The sequence below is a fragment of the Hydractinia symbiolongicarpus genome, chromosome 10 (assembly GCF_029227915.1).
Source record: "Hydractinia symbiolongicarpus strain clone_291-10 chromosome 10, HSymV2.1, whole genome shotgun sequence".
Taxonomy (NCBI): Eukaryota; Metazoa; Cnidaria; class Hydrozoa; order Anthoathecata; family Hydractiniidae; genus Hydractinia; species Hydractinia symbiolongicarpus.
In genome coordinates, this window is record NC_079884.1 from 11,086,475 (window position 1) to 11,101,255 (window position 14,781).

Consider the following 14,781-nt stretch of genomic DNA (forward strand, 5'->3'; position numbering starts at 1 on the left):
GATACGGAAACGCCAAGCTAAACTCGATTGGTTTGCGAATGAACGAGAGAGGCAAATAAAAGCAGGTAAGAGCCTTCGCGAATCGGACAATGGCATGTACCAGTTCTATGTCGCCTCGGATAAAAAAGCCCCGCAATTGAAGGATTTTTATGTACCCTCGAAGCAGCAACAGGACGGAGAATTGTCCTTCGTTGTTGGCTCATTGTCCCAGCTAGGTTTCATAGCTTACAAATTTTTGTAACAACGTGCGTTTTTAACATGTATAAATAACAGATATGTCAAAAGTATCACATATCGTTATCGAGAAGGAAGCAGAAAAGCTAAGCAATATCTACCATACGCCGGAACATCTTTGAGTCGGTCGAAAGGCCGTCAAATTGCAGCCGGACGGTACGTGCTTGCTTAGCTTTTTAGTCTTGGTTTGTTCGGGTATTGGGAGCGTGACATGTTTAGAAGGTGGTATAGCCTGTATATCTGAGGTATGTATAGAAGGCATAGGATGCATGTCATGCTTTTTGGGTCTTGTGTTGGCTGCCCCGCCATAGAGTTCCATCACCATGCGTTTGAAGGCCTCATAGGTCCCTTTGTCCCCTTCCTTAATAGGTTTGTGGACAACATCAACTAGCTATTTGTATCTTGGTCTTAACAATCGGGTGATTTTTCAACATCTCCTGTTTCTCAAAAATGTCCATGGCCTCTGGCGTTGGTAGTATGGTTACGAGCCTGACTGGCTTTCGTTTTCTGGCCCTTCTGGGTGGCCTCTGTGGTATGTCCTCTAATAGGGCAGCCAATTCGGCTTTGCGCGGCCTGTCCCCTGCATCTTCTACCGGTACCAGCAGACTCTCAAAATCCGCATAAATGGCAAAGGGTACCTTGAATTGCTGTTATCCATCCCTATAGTATAACCATTTTTTAGCCTCATTTGGCATCGTAATTTTAACTGCCTTATGATCGATACAATCAATACGTGTAATGTTTGTCCTTTGATTCAACCGTTGGAAAGCCCTGTAGACAGTTCAGGCAAAAATGCATTGCATTCCTATTATTTGAGATCTCCTTGCCCAGGAGTCTCGATAGACTTTTGACGGCTGTGTAGTGGGTCTTTTTGTCATCTGTTATAAGCAATAGGGTCACCACCTTGGTACGTCCATTGTGCGTTGACCTACGTAAAATATTGATCTTCTTTCCATCTATATATAGGACATTCACAGCAGGGCTTATTCGCCTCGAATTTGCATATAGATTTGATACTTGTTGGAAACTCTATACCCTCCCAGTTATAAAGGTCCACGTCGGGTCTCATATGGGATATTCGATTCGGGTTCTTCCTGATTTCCTCATAATATAAGGATGCTATAATGGCCCATTTGAAACATTCCCCTTCTCCATTCACTGGGTTAATGAGGGCCATTTTGGAGGCCACCCTTTTGGCAGTTCTATATACGACGAGCCCTTTATCAGACGTAACTTGTGAAAGTCTACGCCAAGGTGTAGTATTTGAGATATTGTAAAACCGCTACGTCATCCCATCCCTTATAACGGAACGATTTTTCGACAGTTCCTGTTTCTCAAATACATCCATCTCGGATGGGGGCAGTACCCAGTTATTCCACTTCCTGATTTTACCCCCAATAGTTGGATAAACCTTCGCCATCTCCTGCCTCTTGAAGATATCCATATCCACCGGTACTATAGGCTTAACCGGTTGCTTGGGTGGCCTCCAAGCATACTTAGGTACATCCTTCGATATTGGTTTAACCGGAACACTTTTAGGTGGTCTCAGGGCGTATTGTGGTACATTCTCCATCTTCAATAAGGCAACCAACCTTGCGTGACCTATAATACCCCGCAAGTCCACGATCTTTTGCAATATCACATTATTGTTTCACGGTATGTGTGTTCATTCTTTATTGTATATAATTTTTACTTTACCGGGGATTTCATTCTGCTCGACTAACACAGTTGTTACTTATAATGGCCCCGGAGCTTCGTAAACGAGCTTCGTAAAGTCCACGATCTTTTGCAATATCACATTATTGTTTCACGGTATGTGTGTTCATTCTTTATTGTATAAAATTTTTACTTTCCCGGGGATTTCATTCTGCTCGACTAACACAGTTGTTATTTCCCCCAGGAAATTTCCCCTAATATATGTGTTGATATTTAGGGAATTGTGATAGAATAATTTTGGAGTCTTTTATTCTACAGATGATGACGTCATCACTTACTAGTGAATACTACGGACTAGGTAGGGATAAGCGGTGACTATTAGGGAGTTTACAGCACTAGGTGGGGTATGGTGATGGCATGGTAGGGATTTGCTGTGACGTCTTGTGGGCTTCTTGGGGCTGATCGAGGGACTGTGCCGGAAGGAACATTTCTCTATCTCTCCGATAATAAAAACAATTTCGATAAATAAGTAGATACACTTTCCATATCGTTTTTGCACACATTAAATCCATTTCACTGGATTTGAGTTTGCCAAGAAACTCAAATGATACCTAGACTTAAGTTACTTTTTTACATGGAAAAAAACCTACATGTTGTTAAAATATTTTCTTAGCGGAATTTTGATTGTGAAATATTTTACAAAACATTTGGAGAATGAGAACTTCTAAAAGCTTAAACCTGTGACAATCTGAGAGCAATCAAAATACTTTACACCACATAATACATTACATAACAGCCTCAAACTGGAATAAGTGTGGCAAATGCATGTTGTTAAGTCTTAATTTGCAATGTCTCAAAAGCATACTTTTATTCACAAAAATTGATGTTGCAGCAATCAAATTTTTGTCTGCAAAATATTATGGCTATAAAATCAAACCAATGGGAGGCATTTATTGTATTTTTTGCTAAAATGGCTGCTTTTTTGCAGCTGTGCTAGACCACCTTACGCATAATTTTTTAGGCACTAGAATTTTAAATCAAAAAATAAAACTTTTTCACAAGAATATAATTGCCAGGCAAAAAATAGTTTTGTAAACAAGATGCCAGCTTGTAAGAATTTTTGACCCAGGAAATAATTTTTTACATGAAAAATACATATAAATATTCACAACTGATGATCGCATACCACGAAACTTGAAGTTTTGTAAATATTTTATCCATGTATATATATTTTTAAATATATCTAATCCGCTTTGCAAACACACGTATATATACTATAAATATACTACAAATACAATACTTGGGGACTCCTTATTAATGCATTTATGGGAACTGAAAAACAAAAGAGAACTGCTATTTTCTAAACATGTGAGTATTATGTAATAAAAGATAATTTATATATTATATATACATATTTTCACTAGAACTATCAAAATTCTACGGCAACAGGTTGTTCCATCCCGTATGCAAATGTTCTAAAAAATTAATAATGTAATGAAACACACACAAAAAAGGTAAGAATTGATTACTTTTTAAATAATTTAATATAAACAATTGTATAATTTTTTTCTCAAAAAAATATCACAAGCAAACTCCTTGCCTTTTACATCTAGTTATACAACATATAAAAGTTATTCTATGAACTTTCTTTAGCCATTCATGGTGGTCCTGTTCTGCCCGGATAATAAACTCTGCCCTTATTAAGTACGGCAGCTTGCCCCAGTTAAGAACAGGGCTAAAAAAACATAATCAGGGCAACATAATCAGGCCGGCTTATAACTCAAAAAATATTATTTGGCCCTTATAAAAGGAACATAATCAGGGCAGGTCAGTTTATATACGACAGTCTAATATTATTTCTCACTTATTATAAAACGCACATAATCGGGGAAGGCCGGCTTATGTATGACAGTCAAATATTGTTCGAGACTTATAGAACAAATATCGGGGCCGACCACTTTTACATCATTTGTCATCACTTCTGACAAGCAAATAGCCCTGGTGGCAAAGTTGTTGTTGTTCTCAAATGAAACGAAATTTCGTGGCAAATATTAAATTTTGGAATTTGCAAGTTTAATAACTTTTCACCAAACTTAATTCCCGCAGAAATTGCTTGTTACCTATTCATTAAGGAGACCAGTCCTAAATTCGTTAGACCGGTTTATCCATTTAAATCAAAAATTAATTTTTATCACGTTGCAAGATTTGTTAAAGAAACATTTGTTTTTTTTTTAATAATTCCTGTTCCGCCTTTTTTTAATTTTAGCTGGGTTGTTTACTTACTAGTTATTTCGTTTTGCAAGTGTTTCTGTTTCTTGTTGCTTTTTTAAAAAAATCTTGATGTTACTTACAGTATCTGCTTTAAGGGAAGAAACCTTTCGCGAATCAAAATAATTTCAAAATCGAAGGAAAAAAGTTTGCGATACGCATAGTTAATTGCTATGGTTCTGAAGCAACAACACGAAAGCAAACAACAACAATGACAGATAATGTTAGAAGTATATTTCTCTTGTTTCATGTCATAACTACACTTGAGTTTGGGGAAAGGGGGGGGGATGTCAGGTTTGGTATCAGGGGGGCCCAAACCAGATGCGTGTGTTTCCATCCTTACCCTTAGTAAGACGTATCTCGTGGAAACGTCTGCGTATCTCGTGGAAACGCTAACTCAGCAACTCGCTTGGAAATTGCCTATATCTGAGCGACTCACTTGGAAATCGCCTACACCTCAGCAACTCGCTTGGAAATTGCCTACCTCTCCGCGACTCACTTGGAAATCGCCCACACCCCAGCAACTCGCTTGGAAATTGCCTACATCTGAGCGACTCACTTGGAAATCGCCTACACCTCAGCAACTCGCTTGGAAATTGCCTACCTCTCCGCGACTCACTTGGAAATCGCCTACACCTCAGCAACTCGCTTGGAAATTGCCTACATCTCCGCGACTCACTTGGAAATCGCCTACACCTCAGCAACTCGCTTGGAAATTGCCTACTACCTGCTATGGCGTATCTCGTGGAAACGCACCTCATTTGTTAGGGAAACAAACGCATCTTCATCCCATTTGGCTGACGAAGGAAGCCCGACATCCCCACCAGCGCGGGTCAACAGTGCTTCTACCTCTGGACAAAAAACTTGGCAATCGCAAGTAGCCAAATTTGGATCACCAAGAAAACCTTGAGGCAAGAGCACTGGTGTAAGCGAGCGCGCGTCTTTGATGCCAATTGATCCCTCCATCTTGCGTTGTAGATCGTTGCGTGTTGTAGTTCGTAGTATCGTTGCGTGTTATAGTTCGTTGTAGAAGACCCTCTGGGGCTACATCAATTGGTATCGTATGCACTCGTCATGTGTCGGATGATGGTCCGGTTATCGAGTTAACATAAGGGTTGTGGTTGATTGTAGAATTAGTTAATATGGTGACAGTTGTGGACATTGATGCCAATACATGAAGTGATTGATGTACATAAAAGAAAAAGAAAAAATATATAATAACAGGGTGGGTGGGTGGGCAAACCAAACTATTAGCAAAATGTGATGATGGAAACTAGTTGACTTTAGCTGCTCCCAATTTATAGGTAGGCAAGGCAATCTTAGGGGCCTGGATCTACAACAGTATTGGTTAGTTACCTTGAGGGCCCCTAGTGTTCATGCCTTGTGACCACCCTTTTCACTAGTCTACCATTCTAGATTTAAAATAACATTGAGTTTCTAAAGTATATCCTTCAATGACGCTAGTAGCCATCTTTGTTGACACTTGCATACTGAATGCAATAAAAGCCAAGCCTCTCAACAAGGTATAAGTACTTACTTCAGGAACCGCAATTAACATGTGGTGAACTGTTGGTCCACCACCATTTAATTGCTATGGTTCTGAAGCAACAACACGAAAGCAAACAACAACAATGACAGATAATGTTAGAAGTATATTTCTCTTGTTTCATGTCATAACTACACTTGAGTTTGGGGAAAGGGGGGGGGGATGTCAGGTTTGGTATCAGGGGGGCCCAAACCAGATGCGTGTGTTTCCATCCTTACCCTTAGTAAGACGTATCTCGTGGAAACGTCTGCGTATCTCGTGGAAACGCTAACTCAGCAACTCGCTTGGAAATTGCCTATATCTGAGCGACTCACTTGGAAATCGCCTACACCTCAGCAACTCGCTTGGAAATTGCCTACCTCTCCGCGACTCACTTGGAAATCGCCTACACCTCAGCAACTCGCTTGGAAATTGCCTACATCTGAGCGACTCACTTGGAAATCGCCTACACCTCAGCAACTCGCTTGGAAATTGCCTACCTCTCCGCGACTCACTTGGAAATCGCCTACACCTCAGCAACTCGCTTGGAAATTGCCTACATCTCCGCGACTCACTTGGAAATCGCCTACACCTCAGCAACTCGCTTGGAAATTGCCTACTACCTGCTATGGCGTATCTCGTGGAAACGCACCTCATTTGTTAGGGAAACAAACGCATCTTCATCCCATTTGGCTGACGAAGGAAGCCCGACATCCCCAATTTACCCCAAACTGGATTTTTTAAAGGAGACAATTTTGCAATCCATCATGTTATAGCTAACTTTCAAAATCTGATAATACGCAACTTTAAATTGACAAATAATAACTACAATTGCTGTCAATAATACAAAATCAATGAATAAGGATTGTACTTTAATTTAGAGTTATAGCAGTAATAGCACTATTAATTGTTAGTGGCAAGAATAAACTGAGGATAATTTGGCGGAATCGGGTGAGGATGCTAGGCTGAAGAGAAGATATTGTCTCAAGCTCACGTGCGTGTTCCCAATGAATTCGCTCTTCTCCACTACATCCGGAGCTATTCTCCTAGTAGTGTTCGCTCTTCTCCACTACATCCGGAGCTCTTCTCCTAGTAGTGTTTTCTGGCTTAACTAATCTCTCAATCACATCCGGAGCTCCTCTCCTGTGATTCCATTTCCTCTATCATACCTCACAAGAACCTACTCTTTATGAGCTCTAGCTTCTTTTGCATTTCACACCTGTTATTAACCTCTTGGTGCACCACCTCTGACTGTCAGCGCCGCATCCCTCTGCTGTTATTTCCCCAGTCATCTGTCCTGCTCGCGTGGTGCACTGTCGTTCATCTCCTTGCACCTGTACTTAATTCACCATACTCTTCCAGGGGTACACGCACATCTCTACACTTTGTGGCTGCCCAGGGCAGCCCAGCACCCCCAATTCCCCAAATGAAAATGCATTATCTATCAGGCAATATTTTTGACGAGAACTACGACGAGATAATTCAACATGCCATAACAGGCTTAACAAATAGACATGAAAAAAAAAAACTACATGCAAGTGCCTATAAATTAGCCTTTTACAATTCGGGTAATAAAATCCCCATTTGATAAAACGAACAATAGGCCAGCCTTAGCCCTTTTCTAAATGGAGCTGTTTTGGATGCCTTGATGTTAAATGTAAATAGCAGTTCTGAAAATAGAAGCCTGACCTTATTTATTAATCACTCTAGGGCAAATGTATAATGGCTAATATGGAAGATTTCTTCATAAAAAACATCAGAAACTTTTTTTATGTGGATTACTTTTACATTAACAAAATTAAAAATTTGAAGATAAACTTTTGGGATTTTGTCATTCATTAGTTTTCAAATTTCTCCCTGGAAATTTTAAAAGTTTTAACGAATAGCGGCGATAGAAATGCTTTTTTAGATCGTATTTAAAGTTTAAAATCGAAAAGAGGCGATAGAATTTTTTAATCGAAAAGCGGCATTTAATAGTTGTGAACAATGCTTCTCGAATGTTTCTTAGATGAAACGCGCTGGAATTTTTTTTTTTTAAGTAATTAAATCAACAATACATTCGCGCGCAATGTCTTATAAAACTTCGCGAAAGATTTTTATTATTTGCTCCAATATTTCTTCACGAGCGCATTGTTTTTTAACACGCAAATATAAACTCGCAAAACTCTTAAGGGATTTAATTATAACAAAAGACAAACGACTGCCGTCCTCCACGCAAAGGTGTGATATTAGCGTGTACGCGGTAGATTACATTCAGACTGTACTGTACTTAATCACTCTACAATGACACTTATTTAAATGCCTAATATAAAGGGAATACAATCGGAAGCATAACCGTATTTATATGCCCAACCATTCTAAATTAAGGGCACTGACAATAAAAGCATTTCCAGATTTCCAAATTGCACAAAAGATATAGCCTGATCGAACAATTTTGAGTAGCATTCAAAATACAGCTATGTGAAATGTTTATAAAATTGATCCTAAAGACTGGACACATATTGCAAAAAAAAAATTAAAAAAATCCAACTTAAAGTGAGGTAGGATCGCCCAAGTAGAAATTGCCAATGAGAAGATCATGTGGATCTAAACTAGAAATCGGTTGAAAGCAACGCATTTTTTTTTTTTTTTTTTTTTTTTTTTTTTTTTGGCATTTAAAAAGGTTCCTTGCGCCCAGGAGTCGAGTTAAAATTTATCTAAACTACTCAGGAGTGTTTCACGAGGCTCAACTCTCTGGTTTCACGGTAGTTTAACTACATTTTGCCGCTTTTTGCCGATTGTTGCGCGATTCCTTGTTTTCTGCTGTAAAATAGTCGACTTCGGCGGCAGCCGAAGTGTGGCCTTTTGACCCTCTTAAACAAACAAATAATTTTGACGACAAGAAGAATCGCGCCGAAGTGTGGACTTTTGGACTCTTGTAAAACAAAGAATATGTGACGTCAAGAAGAATCCCGCCGAAGTCGTCGAAATTTACAGTAAAGAAAGATTGAAATTAATTTACTCTACCTATTGTTATTGCCTCATGGTAGCCGGTCAGTTGGATAGGGTAGGATTCAACATGTCTAAAGGCTAAGAAAGTTTTGTATTGACTTCCAGCAAGTAAATGGAAGGCTTGAATATATGATTGCGGAATGAAATTGAGCAATGTTGCTAAGAAGAAACATGACTGGAAAACATTTATGCTCTGTGTTGCCTGGGATTGCAGAAGAAAGCAGTTTGGCAAAATAAACAGACTTTTTTGAGTTAACAAAATTATAGCATTAACTTTATAATGAAAAAGTTTTCAGGTACATCTGTTTACTTTTAATTCCATTGATTTTTGAGCTTTCTATTGCTGTGCTAGCAAGTTTGAGCATGAAACTGTTTATATTTTCACTTTCAACAACTCTAAAAAGGCCTGTCTCAAACTCAAAGTTCTTGTGTTGTCTTGGGGTACCCACAAATAACAAGACATTTGATAACAATACAATAAATCGAATAGCTGCATATAACAACTTGTATGTTTGCTTTGTAGATTCAAAGCTCCTGGCAATAAACACTTTTTAAACGATTTCTTAAAATGCCACAAGGCCACAGACGAGAACACTAGTCGTGACTAGTTTTGTGAGAATGACTCCGACAAGACTTGATGATGATTGGTTTAAAAGCTCTAATCTTATATCGAGATAATTCCTGGGAACGATGTTAATTATAAAAATTAGGAAAAAAGCATGGTTTTAATTAATGGGTGAAATGACGAAAGTTTTTCACATTTCACTAAAGAAGTTATGCTGACAGGCATGGAAAATGTTTGTGGTTCTACCAACATAACGAAATGACTTAGCATATATACATATACAGCGCTATCCTGATTGACACAAAATGTGTAAATGTAGTTAACGATATCTGTTTTTAAATGATTTGTTTTGTTAAAAATTTTAAGTAGTTAGTGTTTATCGCATAACAGCTAGGTATTTTCAAGTTTGATTCAACGTTTTAGAGTCTTAGCCAATAAGGGCTACATATTTTTGACTGAATGTTGTGCTAAATCAGTGGTCATTCACTTGTTGTGGTAGGTTGTGTTGTTTTTAATTAGCTATTGCTGCGTAAAAACCAAATTTTATATAGCGGCCTTTACTTGTGCAAAATCATGATATAATTTTGCTATTTTTATTTTATTTATCTGTTGTTGTTTATGGTGTACTATGATCTAATAATACAAATAAAGCCTATTTACAATGCAGTTTGTGTTGTTGTTGTTGCTTATTTCTCTATATTTCTCCTTTTCCATGTGATTAAATGTTTCAAATAGATTAAATATCAAAATTTTTTTTTTTTTAGTAATAGATACCGTTTTGCATGTCTTTTACAGAACATAGTTTCTCCAAATTTATAGCCTGAATATTGCCCCCAAAGCAATTATATTCACCAATAACTTACGAAAACAAGCCTGCAAATATTATTTTGGATGTGGAAAAAAGAAGTTTTTCTGGCTAGCTAAGTATAGTCTATTATAAGATTAAAAAGGGAAAACACGAGGCCAAATTTTCACGCAGATACAATTTACTATATACAGGTTGGAGCAGGATCGTATCATGATCGTCTATTGCGGTGAATGACCATAAACAACACTATACATAACATAACGAGTTATCATAATGGCAACCTGGCTACAAGGTTGGCATTACTTGTATAAAAGCCATAATGGCTCTAGGGTGGTTAAAAAGTGACAGTTTCTGGGCTCCTAACATGATATAATATATAAAATGAAACAAACCGACCTGGCTACATGCAATATCTGTCCTGAAGAAATATCTGAAGGTTTCTCCTGATACCAGAGGTACATGATCCAAAATTTGCTACAGTCATTGGTTGTCATTGGATGCACTGCCATTATAGTAATTGAAGCCAAAAGATGGAGTTGATGATATTAGTAGGTTGCAGTGATAGATGCTTCCTGAAAACGTGGAGCTAGCTTAAAATTATTTCAGTTAAGCAAGTTAGCAAAATGTGATGATCAAACCAAACTATTAGCAAAATGTGATGATGGAAACTAGTTGACTTTAGCTGCTCCCAATTTATAGGTAGGCAAGGCAATCTTAGGGGCCTGGATCTACAACAGTATTGGTTAGTTACCTTGAGGGCCCCTAGTGTTCATGCCTTGTGACCACCCTTTTCACTAGTCTACCATTCTAGATTTAAAATAACATTGAGTTTCTAAAGTATATCCTTCAATGACGCTAGTAGCCATCTTTGTTGACACTTGCATACTGAATGCAATAAAAGCCAAGCCTCTCAGCAAGGTATAAGTACTTACTTCAGGAACCGCAATTAACATGTGGTGAACTGTTGGTCCACCACCATATGTTTTTTAATATATGTTCAAGGAGATCTTGAAATAGCGTGAAAAAACAAGTGATTTTGGATCGATTCAAAGAGTTGCCTAAAATTACTGCACGAAGCCTTAAAACAATGATAGAAGTGATGTAAAGGAATTTTTTTTATCTTGTGAAAGAGATTTCAGAAAATATAATTTTAGGTCCAAAATCATGAAATTAAAAAACTTTCTTCCTTTAAAGTGGGCGAAATATCGCTATAAAATACTGTAAAATTAATCACAAGAAATATCTTCTCCCTGGTTATAGAGCTGAAGAAGAAAATTTTGCCAATTTTGAATATAGTCAATAAATTATAGTATTTACAAACGTTACAATAAGAGTTCCTTAACTAGAGATCTCTCACTTGCCAAAAAAAATTTGGTTTGCAACGCCAGTTTGTGTATAATTGTCCCTCATATGTTTACTGTCAATACGGAAGGAATTCATGAATCCTCTGTTTAGGATGTACCATCTTTAATAGCTTGCGCAAAGTGGGTTACTATAATCATGCGTATAGTGACATCTCATCGTGCATTGATCAGCCGTTATTTGTTTATCTGACGCTCCCCCACTAACGTATTTCGCACCAGGACCTGTCCAACCCCACCAACATAAACATTGTCCGCTTTCTTGACATTCTCCTGTTCCGTAAAATATTCCTTTTCCACATTTTGAATCGCATTCTTTAACAAAATTTCCTTTTTGTTTGTAAATACAACGAGGATTTCTAAAGTAAAGAGAATATTGATATTCTGAACAGTAAAACATTGCAAATACATCCTTAACATCGTAGTTAGTAAGTGATCTTTATTTTTTGCCAATTCCCGAGAAGGGAGTTAGAGTTACGCAAATTTAAAAAAAGATCATGAGAATTGACATACCTGTGATCGTGGGTGTAATGACAAGCGTCCATACAATAATCCGCCTCGATAATGTTACGCGTTCCTGGGATGTATCGGCTGTTAGGACCACTCCAGCCATAAACGCATTTACAACGACCAGTTGTGGTGTTACATTGACCAGCTACATGCCATGGCGCTTGACCACATCGAAAATGACATTGTTTGACGCCATCGACGGTGTTATCTATTGGATTTGCAAGCGCTGTTTCAGCAAGAATAAAAACAACAAGAGCGAAGAATAATACAACATATTGTGACGACATATTGTTCAGACAGTTTCTAAACTGTTGTCAAAATATGCTTAGCTTTATATATACTGTTTAGCGCGGATGAGAGAGTCATTTGTGACAGATTACTGGGGTAATAAACATGCATTCCTCCTTTCGTAACACTTAATGGATAAGGATGCTGTTAGGGAAAAATCAACTTGAACTTACTTCTCGTGAAGTCATATCTAATTTTGAAAAAGGGCTAATTAATGTGAAGGGTATAGATATAACATCCGTGCTTCTTTTCATGTAATGTTGTTGTTGATGTTTCTTACTTGTTTATCTGTCAACTCTCCTTTCGGATATTCATCACTTTTGTCTTCATCTTTTGTTGGTTTATAATTATTTTTTTAGTTAATTGATTGATTAATGGCGATGCATGCTACAAAAAGCTTTTGTTCCTTTACATTGTTATTCTATTTATTCTAAAAATAGTACATAGTCATTGGAAAGAATTTGCCAGCTCAGCAGGATTGATAATTATTTGAAAAACTTCCGTCTACCGACAAGTGTTCAAACTTTTACAGAATCATAGAAAGTAAAATTAAGTCACTAATGAACTCCCACTAATTTCCTTCCGTGCATTAATTGAATAACTCATTGTATATTAATGGATCTGTGATCAGTAACTTCAAACTTACTTCTCGTAAAGTAACAATGTTCTTTTAAAAAAGTTGGATTCCTTTTTAAGTTTAGAGTTTCATAAATTATGTGTTACATTAATAGTTCTGTGTGACGTGTTGTATATTTTTAGTATCATTCAGTTTGGTGTTTTATATGAGATTTATTTAGTTATTATAATTATAATTATAATTAAAATTAAAGATATCGTATCTCACATATAGCGAAACTTTTGTGTCCTATATTTAGAAAACCAGTAAAGTTTAAGAAAGTATCTGGACAACTTTTCCAAGTTCTTCCATATAAAATCGACTTTTTTCACGGGAGGTTTTTTTTAGGCAGAAATTGAGGTTATCTCTATAATAATAGCCGTCGTCTGTCTGTCTCTGCGCGGACCCCCGGCTGAGTTAGAAAATGATGTTGCGGAAACACGAATATCAAATGCGATATATTTTTATCCACTTTGTCGCGACGGGTAAATATAAAGGACGGGCGAACCCGTGGATTTTTCCACGGGCAACGACTAGTTCAGTATACTGTGGTACAAATTTCTCACAGTCGAGCACTATCCTAGTGCGCACATAACGTTATTACAACGTTAAAATAACGTTATATTGTGGTTCTAACGTTCAACCCCATGACGTTATATTAACGTTAAAAAACCGTTTTAAATTTTTTTAAAAAAGTTACAAATTGATGGGTAATTAAATTAGTTAAAAAAACGTTTAACATTAAAATAACGTTGTCGTGCCCAACTGGAATACGGCCTTTTTCCCGACAATAACACAAACGTAGTGAAATTAAAAATCTATGTTATAATACCTGTATACGTCTGTCTGTCTTTCTGTCACGTAAAATGGTAGCTTAGCTGCGCAATAGCGAGAAGCACGCAATGCTGTATAAAAAGGACGGGCGAACCCGTGGAGTTTCCACGGACTAACGACTATATACTACATAATATGCTCAACTCTTCGATTTAGATTTGAGGAGATGTTAGAAGATAATAAAACTTACAGGAATGGAGATCATTTTAAGAGAGATGCTGTCTTCATTGCTAGGAAATATAAAAATACTTAAAAGCGATAGCAGAAAGTACGGGAGTAGAAAGAAATGAAGAAGGTGAAAAAATTGGTTGCAAAAGCTAGCAACTGTTCGAATTTACCATTTCTTTTTTACCATGACATGCGCAAATTTTAAATGAAATAAATCAAAATGAAATGTTTCCAAAAGAAGACGGAGGTTTCGATAAACCAAAAAAGCCTACAAAATCTAATTGATTGTTCTTGTTTTTAGCTTTTTAACAAAAAGGGAAACTTAATTGTGTATTATCATTAGTTTAAAATCAAAATGCAAATATTTCACGCATCCGCGCATAATTGCGTCACGTATTGTTAGAAGTGACAGTGTTTTTAGCCACATATGTTGGTGTTGTTTCGAACTATAGTACATATCTTCATAATGTCAGTAATATTACATATCAGATGGAAATATTTCTGAAGAAATAAACAGGACATGAGATAACAAACAGAACGTTGTAATCTGTCAAGGTAGCTTTTAAAACAATGACATAATTATTCAACAGATCCAAAATTAGTGCTTTGGAATTCAAAAAATGTCAACTATCCTTATCGTGGAAATGTTTGTCAAATGTTTTTGTCGCTAGCAAATTATTTTGTTACTTTTGTGGCGCGATGGCTTAGTGGTTATAACTCTCGCACTCTGTGTGGGAGACCGGGATTCGTTTCCCCTTGGTGGCGATTCAATCTAGGTGAGTGAGTGTTACCTTAGACCCGGGTTAACCCAAGCCATGTTAGGGAAATTGGGCGAATAGCACACTGTGTTGGCCGTTGAAAGTTACACGGTGATGTCTGCCAGAGCGCGGACCCTGACTAGGTCTGCGTAAGTCGAAATAAGCAATAAATATTTTAGAACTCCCCATCTAAGCCATT

At 37.3% G+C, this 14,781-nt stretch overlaps 1 protein-coding gene and 1 long non-coding RNA gene across 2 annotated transcripts; both read right to left on the reverse strand.

The window, feature by feature from the left end:
• Nucleotides 1–4,377: 4,377 nt before the first annotated feature.
• On the reverse strand, nucleotides 4,378–10,959 carry LOC130612176 (uncharacterized). The gene is made up of 2 exons (XR_008975400.1): nucleotides 4,703–10,959; nucleotides 4,378–4,642 (listed from the first exon to the last, which is right to left on the reverse strand). It is a non-coding gene; the product is annotated as an uncharacterized LOC130612176 (long non-coding RNA).
• A 74-nt stretch (nucleotides 10,960–11,033) lies between these two features.
• LOC130612175 (multiple epidermal growth factor-like domains protein 6) lies at nucleotides 11,034–12,363 on the reverse strand. The gene is made up of 2 exons (XM_057433476.1): nucleotides 11,922–12,363; nucleotides 11,034–11,767 (listed from the first exon to the last, which is right to left on the reverse strand). Exons 1-2 carry the CDS (start codon nucleotides 12,203–12,205, stop codon nucleotides 11,515–11,517), a joined length of 537 nt encoding a protein of 178 aa, XP_057289459.1. The 5' UTR covers nucleotides 12,206–12,363; the 3' UTR covers nucleotides 11,034–11,514.
• Between the last annotated feature and the right edge of the window lie 2,418 nt (nucleotides 12,364–14,781).

Bases quoted from the DNA above. Each gene is read 5' to 3' on its own strand.
- LOC130612175 (XM_057433476.1), bottom strand. From the start codon at position 12,205: ATGTCGTCACAATATGTTGTATTATTCTTCGCTCTTGTTGTTTTTATT. The intron at 11,768-11,921 runs GTATGTCAATTC...TCTTTACTTTAG, and splicing joins CATTACACCCACGATCACAG to AAATCCTCGTTGTATTTACA.